At 41.1% G+C, this 13,107-nt stretch overlaps 1 protein-coding gene across 6 annotated transcripts in view; it reads left to right on the top strand.

Annotated features, from left to right (window-relative positions):
- TPP2 (tripeptidyl peptidase 2) overlaps positions 1 to 13,107 on the top strand; it is a 1,323,399-nt gene that overhangs the window by 607,775 nt on the left and 702,517 nt on the right. For all 6 annotated transcript variants that reach the window (XM_033947626.1, XM_033947627.1, XM_033947625.1 and 3 more), the window contains one exon: positions 1,900 to 2,054. In XM_033947626.1, the coding sequence (XP_033803517.1) occupies positions 1,900 to 2,054 (155 nt within the window). The remainder of the gene's footprint in view (positions 1 to 1,899; positions 2,055 to 13,107) is intronic.

Genomic DNA, 13,107 nt, shown 5'->3' with positions numbered 1-13,107 from the left:
TCCTTGAAAGTTGAAATCTCTGTATTTCTCTCTCATAAGCAGGTCTGAGTTTTGCATGAGGCACTTCTTTTCCATGTTAGAGATGAAATTGTTAAAAGACAGGGAAAAACAAACTCCACAGAGGGCTTTTCCTAAAAGTTTATTTTTTTCGTCATGTGAAGCCTAAAACATCCTTTTGTTCCTAAGAGAAAGCATAGAACTAGATACTATAATTTAAAAAACAAAAAAATCAGTGACTTGTGATTGAAAAAAATATATTTAAAAAAATGGTTTAAGGTATGGGAAAATAAGCTACAGGGATGGTGTTGGATGATCAATGTAACAATTTACATCCCAACATGTGACTCATCCAAGATGGTGGCGAGTAGTGTAAGAGACAACAAAATAGGTATGGACCAAATGATTTCCAACACTCGGGGATTTAAAGAAAAAAACAATCTAACTCTTTAATAAAGCACCTATCTTTAAAAAGATCCAACTGTGTTCTGGCGGAGTAGTATAAAACAAAAATGCCCACAGACGCATCCACCACTTAACATCATCTTGAAAAAGTGCATGGCCTAGGTGGAGTTATGATGTCACTCTTGTGTTATCACTGAAGGGGGAAGGGCTGGGAAAAATGAGAGGAGTTTGGGGTAGGGTTTTGCAAACTGGTGTGATTTGGTTTGGGGTGGTGATCTGGTGATATCATTAAAGATGTATGTCAAGGAGTGAGCATGGCTTGTGTGGAGAGTTGGCATGATGTGCGCAGACCCTCAATCCTGATTGGCTGATGTGACCAGACATGGGCATAGCCACCTGTCAAAAATAAACATACAGTGGAACCTTGGTTTACGAGCATAATTCGTTCCGGAAGCATGCTTGTAAACCAAAGTACTCGTATATCAAAGCGAGTTTCCCCTTAGGAACTAAGGGAAACTCACTTGATACGTTCCTACCCATCCCCACCCCCAGAAGCCAGCGGCGCTGCTCTACTCCCCCGAGAACCGGCATTGCTCTCCCCACTCACGAAGGCCCCCCCCCCCAGCGTGACCCGCCATCCCCCCGTGATCCAGCACCCCCCCCCCCCGCAATCCAACATGACCCCCACTCACATCGCCCCCCCCTCCCCGCCGCAATCTGGCATCCCCCACGCACCCATCCACCCACCCGAACACATTGCTTACCCCCATCTGGCACCCGGCACCGGCACCAACGCACAGGACATGCTGATGCCGGTGCCCGAAGATCTGCCCTCTTCTTTTTGCTGGGCCTTGAGCATTTGCGTATGCTCAAGGCCTTCGAGTTCCCGCGGGATTCTCGGAGATCTCAGATCCGAGAATCTCGGAAAGAGTGAGAACTCGAAGGCCTCGAGCATGCGCAGATGCTCAAGGCCCAGCAAAAAGAAGACGGCAAATCTTCGGGCACCGGCATGTCCTGTGCGTTGGTGCCAGATGGGGGGGTAAGCAATGTGTTCAGGTGGGTGATTGCGGCGGGTGGGGGGGGGATGCCGGATCGCAGGGGGTTGCTCGTAAATCGAGGCAAGCTCGGTTTCTGAGGTGCCAATTTTTCAAATGTTTTGCTCTTGCAAAACACTTGCAAACCGGTGCACTCGTAAACCGAGGTACCACTATATTAGCTTTGATGGAAGGTATATAACTTATACTACTCTAATCTGTAATGGGTAATGAATCAAACACTAATCACACCACCCATTTTGGTATGGATGAAGTGAGGATGTAACACAGAAAGCTTATGTTGTAACAGCTGTATAAGAACATCTGCACATTCTCAGAAAAGCTTTCTAGATTTTTTATGTACTCAGATCTTATCCTTAGACATGTTAAAAATTATATGTCTGTCTCTCTAGAGTCAGACCTTTCCAACTCATATTAACTGCCTATTTCTTTTTCACACCAGAAGTTACAATATCATCTTGCTCATCTGAAGTGTCCTCTAAGTTTGTTTTACATGCTGTTCAGCTTGTAAAACAGAAAGCCTATCGAAGTCATGAATTCTACAAATTCTGCTCACTACCAGAAAAAGGATCTGTGACTGAAGCATTTCCTGTTTTAGTAAGTTATATTACAGTGTGCTTTTCTAATTTCATTACATATTTTTCATCTTAAATGTTCCCATCTAAATGTTCTAAGAGTAAATATGTTCAGATCACAATATGATCATCTCATTTTTTATGCACATTTCTCAGTAGGTGATAGTGTCTACTATGAAGAGTTGATGAATATCTCTGTCCATCTATCCATAAGAATAGGTTTGTTTATGCATTTACAAACAAACTTATTTATACTGAGAAAGCCAGAGGAGCTGGTAGGATCATAAACTGCTGAGTGATGATGAAATAAGGCCCAGCCACCACAAGTGCCAGCTCTGTGGGTGCCTATCTCCAGTATTTTACCCTGTAAGTCTGTAGATCTGGGGCAGCAAGCTCCATGACCCAGAGTTACAGGAAGCAAGTGCTTCAGTATCCTAGCTACTGTTCCCAACTCCCCCTGCATCTTGGTTAGTTTCTCCACCCCCTACAGGCTGCCCAATAGACTTTAAGGAGAGGAGAGAACTTCTATAGCAAGTTGCAGCAGACACACATATGGAATAGAAAGAGTCAGATAACCCAAAAATTTTACCTATGTTACCAAAGTAATGCTTCTAGCAATTAAGGTAAAACAGAGAGGGCCTGGGAGAGGAATAAAAAGAAGAGAAGGGAAATTGTTCTGATTGGGAGAGACAATGCTGGAAGAGGCAGAAAGTAGCTCTAATGGAATAGAGGCTGGGTGATAGAGACAGGGATAGGAATTGTGAGAAAGGAGTAAACAGGATGAGAGGAAATCAGAGGGAGCATGGGCTGTTTGGCAGAAGGTTGCTAGTGTTTGCTCTAAGTACATGAACAGGTTTAATATCCCTCAACTCTTTTCTTCCATCTCTGAAGGAGCCCAAGGAAATAACTACCAGACACAATTTGTAGTTTAAACATCAAGTCCCTGGTAGTTCTTAGTGATCTACTAACTCGTAGAATACCAACCAAGAATCCCCCCAAATTACAAGTGACTGGCTATTTTATTAGGTTCAGGGTTCGGTGCTCGGTCCTGTGTTCTTCAACATATTTATAAACGACCTAGAACTTGGCATGACAAGTGAGGTGATTAAATTTGCGGACAATACAAAGTTATTCAGAATAGTGAAGACACAGAAGGATTGCGAAGACCTACAAAGAGACATAAATACGCTCGCAAAATGGACTGCAAAATGGCAAATGAGGTTCAACATGGATAACTACAAGGTGATGCATGTCGGTAACAAAAATTGTATGCACGAATACAGGATGTCCGGAGCTATACTCAGAGAGAGCCGCCAGGAAAGAGACTTGGGAGTACTTGTAGACAAGCCAATGAAACCATCTGCGTAATGCGCAGCAGCAGCGAAAAGGGCGAACAGAATGCTAGGAATTATTAAGAAGGGGATCACAAACAGATCGGAGAAGGTTATCATAACATTGTACCAGGCCATGGTGCACCCCCACCTGGAATACTGCGTCTAACACTGGTCGCCGTACATGAAAAAGGACATAGTATCACTGGAAAGGGTCCACAGAAGAGCGACAAAAATGGTTAAGGGACTGGGGGAGTTGCCATACAACGAGAGGCTAGAGAAACTTGGCCTCTTCTCTCTTGCGACATGATCAAAACATTCAAGATATTGAAGGGAATTGACTTAGTAAAGAAAGAGAGACTGTTTACCCTCTCCAAGGTGAAGAAAATGAGAGGGCACTCACTAAAGTTAGAAGAGAAAAGATTCCGTACAAATGTAAGGAAATTTTTCTTCACCCAGAGAGTGGTAGAAACCTGGAATGCTCTTCTGGAGGCTGTTATAGGGGAAAACACCTTTCAGGGATTCAAGACAAAGTTGGATAAGTTTCTACTGGAACAGAACAAACACAAGTAAGGCTCGACTCTAATAGGGCACTAGTCTTGACCTAAGGGCTGCCGCGTGAGCGGACTGCTGGGCATGATGGACCAGTGGTCTGACCCAGCAGCAGCAATTCTTATGTTCTTATGTTTATTACACTGGTCTCAAATTTGCGGCCCGTGGACCACATGCGGCCTGCCAGGTACTATTTTGAGGCCCTCGGTATGTTTATCATAATCACAAAATTAAAATAAAATAGTTTCTTGATCATATGTCTCTTTAGCTATAAATTACAATATTATTATTAAGACTTAGCCAAAAGGAAAGATTTATAAACTATAAAGAGTTTTATCACATGCAAAATTGTCATTTCTTTAATAAGACATTAACTATTTTTTATGAGGCCCTCCAAGTATCTACAAATCTAAAATGTGGCCCTGTAAAGGGTTTGAGTTGCCCACTGATGTAGACCATGAAAAGATGGGGGGATGATAGTGCTGGGCAAAGAAGGGAGGAGATAGAAAGGGGGCATTGTGGCACAGCTGGTTGGCAGGCAGGAAACAAAGGGTTGGAGTAAAGGGCCAATACTCAGACAGGCAATGGGTCACAAGCGGAGTTCCGCAGGGGTCGGTGCTGGGACCGCTCCTGTTCAATATATTTGGTTCATAGACAATTGCGCACAAGACAATCGCACGTGGACAAAGAGGCGCGGACAACTGAGCGCGAAGACAAGCTAGCGCAAGACAATTGAGCGCAAGACAATTGAGCGCAAATTATTTTCTGTAATGTGCATGAGCGGGACAACTGAGCGAGAGTCATGTGGGCGCCGACAAGTGAGCGCAAGATAACTGAGCGCCGGCAGGTGAGCGCAAGATAACTGGGCGCCGGCAGGTGAGCGCAAGACAATTGAACGTAAGACAACTGGGCGCCGGCAGGTGAGCGCAAGACAATTAAGCACAAGACAACTGGGCGCCGGCAGGTGAGCGCAAGACAATTGAGCGTAATACAACTGAGCGCTGGCAGGTGAGCGCAAGACAATTGAGCGCAAAACAACTGAGCATTTACTAGAAACTTAACTTTTTCCCTCTTTTTTAGGGAAAAAGTGAAGTTTTCAAACCCCCCGCAACGCCTGCGCGATCTCTATTAAATAAAGTGTGGGGGGGAACCCTGTTAAGTAAAGTGGGGGGGCTCCCGTCGGAGCCCTTTAAAATACTGTTTTTCTTAGACGCGCTTCCGCCCTGCGCTCAGTTCTCTGTGCTGAGTTGTCAGCGCGCCTTTGTCGTCGTGCGCTTTTGACCTGTCATCGGTTCATAGTCAAAGCGCGCGCTGAGACAACTGAGTGCAGCCCCCCCCACACACACTTTACGGAATATGTGTCTGCCGGCGTTTTGGGGGGACTGTGAGACCAGTTACCAGAACCAGATGTCATAGTGCCTCATTCCACCAAAGCCTAAGCTCCTCATCTGCACAAGCTTCAAACACCTTAAAGTCATAAGTGTTTGAGGCTTGTGTAGTTAAAGCAGAGCTGATAGGAATGGGACAGGGACAAGGACAGCGACATAACTCGCAGGGACAGGATGGGGAAATTGAGTTCCTGTGTCCCTGTGTCATTCTCTATTTGGAAAAAAAGTTTAATAAATCAAAGTAACAGGGTGGCCAAGTTACCCAGTTCCAGGCTGGAGATTTTGGGATAGTTCACAATTTTTGATCCAGGTGTTTTTGTCCCGTTACCAGAAATATTCATTGGGGATTGTGAGACCTGTTATAGTGGAAGGTAAATGGGCATAGTGGGTGTTTGCAATGGGGTCATAATAAAATGCCCATAGCCTGATGCCTGCAGTGTCTATTCATCTGATCCATCTGTCAAATGCTAAGTTTCATTATTTCTAAGTAATCATTTATTTGTGTTTGTCTTGCATGATATGTTTGTTGTATGAATTCTCAAAATTTTGTAAAGCTGAATTCGCTTAATGATCTTTACATGACAGAATATATGTTTTAAGTGTTTATGAAGATCATTATCTCTTTTTCTTTGTTTGTTTAAATTGTTATTCATTTTCAAACTTACAATAAGTGTCTTCATGCTCAGTTGTCTTCAGGCCCAACAGATTAAAGACAAGCTTCACTGAACCTCCCCCCCCGCCCCCCCCCCCCCGAATAAAAACCAAACAAAACTGTCCGCAATTTGTTTGCAGCCTTCTAGTTATTAATTTTATGAAGTGTCTTAATATGTTAAAAGAGAATAATAACCAATTTGTTAAATGGCAACCTCAGTCATTATAAGTCATTATAAGTTCATAATCTCATTGGAGTTTGTGAGGTTAAAATAAAATAAATTCTGGACTCAGTAGTTGCATTATAATGTTTTTATTTCTGGGTAACTGTGTTATTGAAGAAAGCATAATACAGTGAACAAATAGAATAGATAACATAGGTCCCCCAGGGCAAAGTTAAATGCAAAGTAAGTATTATTGAACACAAGTAAACATGACGTGAACAGTGAATAATAACATTGAATGATAATGAGCATTATAAGCAGTTTGAAATTGAAAAGACAATTACATGGTCAAAAAATAGGATGCTGATGAGGGCAAAAGCCTAAATTCACAGAAAGAGAAGTATTCTGTATGCTTGAGCTTCAGTGTTTGAACTGGAGGATGTAAAAGATTATATACATACATACATACATACATAAATATAGTACATATACACATATAGAGTACTTCTCTGTCAATGAGAAAGTATTGTTCCTCATCAAGGGCAAGCACAGGAATATTGGAGAATTGAACATTAAAAGCAGTTGTAAATTGAAAAGACAATTATTGTTCCCCATCCTCACTGTCATCTGAAGAAATAAATGCATGTTGTGTCAGAAGTATATGAAGAACTGTTAATGCTTAAAAAAGTTATTAGTCAACAGAGATATTACGACTGCAAGGGTAAGCACAGGAACATTGTAGAAATTGGCAGAGAGTGGATGAAACTCCAGTGCGAAAGGCTAAATTCACAGAAAGAGAAGTATTCTGTATGCTTTAGGTATAAAATAGTTAAGCCTTGAGCTTCAGTGTTTGAACTGGAGGATGTAAAAGACTTGAACCGTAAAAGATTATATACAGAGATACATACATAAATCTAGTCCATATATACATATTGAGTACTTCTTGTTCAATGCTAAAGTATTGTTCCCCATCAAGCACAGGAACATTGGAGAAATGGACAGAGTGTGGAGAAAACTGACTCTTTGGCTCTCATTCAGTCAGTGTGTGTGTGCAGCGGGAGCCACAGTGTGAGCCACAATAGTGGTCGCTGAAACAGGGGTGGTTGGTGGTGAGGTACTTAGATTAACTGAGTACTTTGCAAAAACGTCATAGATTCACAGAGAAGATGGCTTCCTATCATGGATTTTGTGTGCACAAGCCCAAATTCTCCGAGCGTGAAGTACTCAGATTAACTGAGTACTTCTCACTCAATGCAAAGCTGCTGTTCCCCATCAAGGGGAAACGTAGAAATATCGGACAAATGGACAGGGCGTGGAGCAAACTCGTGCACCTGTTCAATGGTAGTGCCTTGATACTGCACTCAGGAAGTACGTATTAAATACATGTGCGGTTTATATATATATATATATATATATATATATATATATATATATATATGTATATGTTTGTTGCGCGGAAGTATTTTGTTTAACAGAGTACTTCTCGTTCAATGAAAAAGTATTGTTCCCAAACCTCACTGTCATCTGAAGAAAGAAAAACATAAAGGCATGTAGTGTCTGAAATATATGTATTGAATGAAGAACTGTTAATGCTAAAAAAAAAAGTTATTAGTCAACAGAGATATTATGACTGCAAGGGCAAGCACAGGAATATTGTACAAATGGACAGGGAAATGGAAATGTTCACTGCCAGTGCTTTGACCCTTTGCTCAGTAAGTTCCGATTACATTTACATCTTAAAAAATATAGGAGTGGGAACACATACCACGTTCCACTGTGAGGTCTTTGAATCTCTTCATTAATGGTGATTTGGAGTGCATTTGAGGAGTGGGATTTTATACCTCCTGAAGATTATTCTCATGCTATTACTTCAGGAGACCAGTGTCCCTGTTTTATTAATGGTAAGGATGTCCGGGGGGGGTACTTGGAAAGACCTCCCAGGAAAGGGACTTGGGAATTCTAATCGACAAGTCGATGAACAGATCAGAGAAGGTTATAATGCCGCTGTACTGGGCCATGGTTCGCCCTCACCTGGAGTACTGCATCCAGCACTGGTCCCCGTACATGAAGAAGGACACGGTACTACTCGAAAGGGTCCAGAGAAGAGCGACTAAGATGGTTAAGGGGCTGGAGGAGCTGCCGTACAGCGAAAGATTAGAGAAACTCGGCCTCTTCTCTCTCGAACAGAGAAGATTGAGAGGGGACATGATCGAAACATTCAAGGTATTGAAGGGGATAGACTTAGTAGATAAGAAGAGGTTGTTCACCCTCTCCAAGGTAGGGAGAACAAGCGGGCACTCTCTAAAGTTGAAAGGGGATAGATTCCGTACAAACGTAAAGAAGTTCTTCTTCACCCAGAGAGTGGTAGAGAGCTGGAACGCTCTTCCAGAGGGTGGTATAGGGGAAAACACCCTCCAAGGATTCAAGACAAAGTTAGACAAGTTTCTGCTGAACAAGAACGTGCGCTGGTAGGGATAGTCTCAGTTAGGGTGCTGGTCTTAGACCAGAGGGCCGCCGAGTGAGCGGACTGCTGGGCATGATGGACCACTGGTCTGACTCAGCAGTGGCAATTCTTATGTTCTTATGTAAGTAGTTCTGGGATGTAAAGCAAACTAGATGCACATCTCATTACAAGAGGCATACAGGGATATGGGTGACTAAAATTACGCCAGGTGTACACCTTATGCAGCAATCACATTGTGTGTGCACGAAAGGAAAGATGTTAACATATTACTTCTATACATTTCATCTAATTTATACTTAAATGATTAAGAATGATAAGTGTTCTACTCTATTAAAAAGATCTCTAAACAAGATAAGCTATCAATCTTGTAGCTTTACAAATTCTACCTAGTTCTGTGCTGTGCTGCTGTCTCTGGGCATGACACAGCCATGTAAATTAACACTTATGTTTGATAAGGTTTTGCATTTATCCTGTACGCAGTTGTGCCTTATTTTCAATAAACTGTATATTAAAATGTCTTTTTAAAAGTATCATAGATATGATGTCACATTTTTCTGATCATCGAAGGAGAGCTGGTAAGCCAAGTCCAGACATGGGAGCTGAGACGGTGGGATGCAGGCGAGTCCTCATGCTGGAGACTTGATTGTTCATGGAACTAGTTAGTGGCGGCATTAATACTGCAGCAACACAAGAGGCTGGAGGGGAAAGAAAACACTGTTGTGAGGGATAGGAAGCAACATTCTGGGACCGGGAAGGAGAGAGAGAGAGGGAGAGAGAGCCACTCACAGGAGGATACCATGAGACGGTAGGAGGCAGGCGAGTCATGATGCTGGAGACCTCAATTGTGAAGTTGTAGTCATAGCTGCTGCAACACAGGAGGCTGGAGGGGAAAGAAAACACTGTTATGAGGGATAGGAAGCAACAGTCTGGGACCGGGAGAGGGAGAGAAGCTTCTTATAATGTCCCTGATGTATAGCCATATTACGTTCCATCTTAAAAACATGACAGAGAGACTCCCATCAAAAGGAATAGTTCACTCTTTTACAATTCCTTAGAATTTTATTATTGTGAGATATTTGGCTTTTAGCTCTCATCATAGTGCCAAATAGCACAGAGTCATATGTTAGTGCCACTGGATTTTCCATTACTTTGTTTATCTGATCCGAAATGGATCTCCAAAATTGAAGTATCAAGGGACAATAAAATTAAATGATCTAATGTCCCAGGTTCGAGATGACAGTGCCAACACCTATTAGACTTGGAACTATCTAATTTCTGTAACCGAACTGGGGTCCAAACTTCTCAATGCTACAAAAAAAACAAGTTTGTTTCATAGATGCAGACACCGTACATCTCATCCTCCAAGTCCAGATTCGTGGCCATTGAGATGCAGTAATCTGATGCTTTATCTCAATGCTCCAAATGTCACAAAGACCAGTTTTTGGTTTCTTATTCAAAAATCCAGATATTAATTTATACCACTGAGCAATCTGGTGACCCAGGAAATCTGCCTGGAAGCACAGGAACAGCAAACTATACTGATTTTTAAGATTTTTCCAGTGAGGGAACCCCTCCTGAATTGCCTGCTTCAACTGCAACCACCTATAACTTTTAGATATAGCAATATCAAATTTTTGTTGCAGTCGTGAAAACTAAAGCAGCTTTCCATCCAATACTACATCATCTAAAGTATGTATGCCCACCTTCATCCTATGTTTCCAGATGATCTTAAACCCGCCAATCTGAATCTTGGGGTTCAACCAAAGGGACTGAGAAGTGGATTTATGAATTGGAATATCTGTTAAATTGGTAATAAATTTTAATGTTTTCCAAGTGTCCATTAAAATTCTATTGTCCTTATACAGCCTAGACATCTTAATACTCAAAACATGGCACAATCTCAGTGGAGACAGGAGTTTCCATTCCAACCTTAACCAGTCTGGAAGATTTTCCATGAGCTCGGGGAAGATCCAATACATACCCTGATGCATTATATAGGCTTGATGGTACCTATAAAAATTTGGAAAATTTACCCCACCCTCCACAATTGGCTTTTGTAAGGATATTAAAGCAATTCTTGCTGTTTTCCCTAGCCAAATAAATTTTGTAAGAATACTATTTAATTTTTTGTAAAAGGATCCCTGAAAAAACACTGGTAACATACCCATTTGGTAACAAACCACAGGCAAAATCATCATTTTCACCATCTGAACTTTCCCCCACCAAGACAGATATAATGGGTTCTATTGCTCACACATTTCTGTAACCTTTATCAATAAGGATTTTTCATTTACTTTCATCGTTTCTTCCAGCGTTTTGTAAATCCAAATTTATACCCTTTTCCTTCCAAAGAAAGGGGAATAAATCAAACAATCCTTTTTGACAATGTACATTAAGCGGAAGAATCTTTGATTTACTCCAATTTATTTTCCAAATCTTTCAATCAAATATAGTAAATGTGGAATGGTTGTTTCAGGATTCCTCAAATGAAGCAATATGCCATCTGCATAAGCAGAGACCTTGTATTCCCGACCTGCGTAAGGAATACCCTGGATCTCCTTTGCCTGTTGAATAGCTAATAACAAGGGTTCCAAAACAATATCAAACAGCAAAGGAGATAACGCACATCCTTGTCTAACTCCCCTCTCCAGACAGAAACACTCCGGAAAAGTATTATTTATATATAATCAGGCAGCAGGGGAACTATACAAGGTTTGAATCATTTGTATAAATCCTGAACCAATACCAAACCAATCCATTACTTGATGCATAAAGGTCCATTCCACCCGATCAAAGGCCTTCTCTGCATCCAGGGATACAGAGAAGGCTGGATCATCCATGGCTTTTGTTAAATTTAACAAGTGAAAAGCCAGCCTGGTGTTATTTGAAGAATGTCTTTGAGTAATGAGCATGGGCATTGGACGCCAGCGCACTCTTAAAGCTGCAGTTGCCAATTAAGCTGCTAGCTTTCACTCAAGGTGTGAAAAAATAACAAAAACATGGAAAATGACGCTAACACAAAGTTTTACCAAAATATTTAATTTTATTGTTTCTATTTTTCTATCATGGACATCAAAAGGCTAGTTGCGTTAGCGGGAGGTCTTTATAGTTGCCAAAATGCTGGCCTTCTGATAACGAACTCAGCTCGATACTTCGAAGCTCCCCATTATATACCTTTGGCTCAGTGTGACATCATTGGCTGTCAGTCAATCAAAATTAACAGAGGTGGTGTTTAAAGTTAGACAAAGAAAATTCCTTTTCATGTTTAAAAGTTTCAGAAATCATATTTGTTTTGTTTACAATTCATTTCTGAATATACATTAACATTTTATAACATATCCAATATTCTTTTTGTCCTTCCCAAAACTTATTTCAGACAATTTGTCTATGTATCAAGCAAGCTGCTGAAATGTTCTCAGCCCTATAGCAAAAAGGAGAAGGAAGGGCTGTTCCCCCCTTCCCCTGAAACCTAACAGCTTCATGTTACACCTACACAGTCCTGAGCGTGGGCCTCTCCTAAGTTTGAGGCTAGAACAGCAGCCTCTGACTAATTATTTCCAGATGTTGTGTTCAGGATTTTTTTTTTCCTTAGTGTTCTTTTTATAAACCATTGCATTTTTAAATATAAATTCTTTCATACCATACATTCAGGGGCCCCAAACATTCATAACTTCATAGCTCCGTCATTCATATTTCATTGTTATATCTCAGTTTGGTATATGTAATCTCATATACTTTTTCTAACCAGCCTAAGGCACATCTGATATCAATTAGAACCACAATGCCCTGAACAAAGAGAGGGAAAACAGTTGAATACAAAATGGAGTTCAGCCAAACAAATACAGAAAGACAGAGAACAAAATGGAATCCATGTATATCCTGATTTCCTCCATGATCTAGCTTAATAGCAAAGTACATAAAAAGAATATTATTATGCTTTCCCTTAATATTAATCTGTAGTGTGTTTTTCTGGCCTTGACTACATCCATATTCTGATTTTTATTCACCAATTTTTCGTATGCTTCCATTGGGTATGGCCTTAACTAACACATATGCTTGTATCTAACTAGAGTTACCCAGAATCATATGAAAAACCAGCACTTTTGTAGAAAAATTCCACAAAAATACTGCACTATCATGTCCTGACATCCATTTCATTACTGTCTCATAGACATCACCCCCTACTGGCCACGAGCTACTACTGCTCAGTAACGAACCCCGTTTGGTGCATACCAATAATATAAGGGAGATCATTTGCAAGCGCAAATCCAATAACTTAGCAAAAAGTTTACCATCTACATTTATGAAAGAAATAGCCTGTAATTTGAAACCAACCTAGGATCTTTATTTGGCTTTGGCAAACAATAGTTAGAGATTCTGCCATAGTACCTGTAACGCAACCTTTAGTCAGTTGAACCTGATATAAATTTAATAGATGAGGTAATAGGGTACTTTGAAATGATTTATAAAACTCTACAGTGAAACCATTACCACCTGGAGCGGATCCAACTCTAAGGGACTTCAA

This window comes from Geotrypetes seraphini, chromosome 6 (genome assembly GCF_902459505.1).
Source record: "Geotrypetes seraphini chromosome 6, aGeoSer1.1, whole genome shotgun sequence".
Classification (NCBI taxonomy): domain Eukaryota; kingdom Metazoa; phylum Chordata; class Amphibia; order Gymnophiona; family Dermophiidae; genus Geotrypetes; species Geotrypetes seraphini.
The sequence above is the reverse complement of the archived record's forward strand: the minus strand, read 5'-3'. Positions and strand labels throughout refer to the sequence as shown.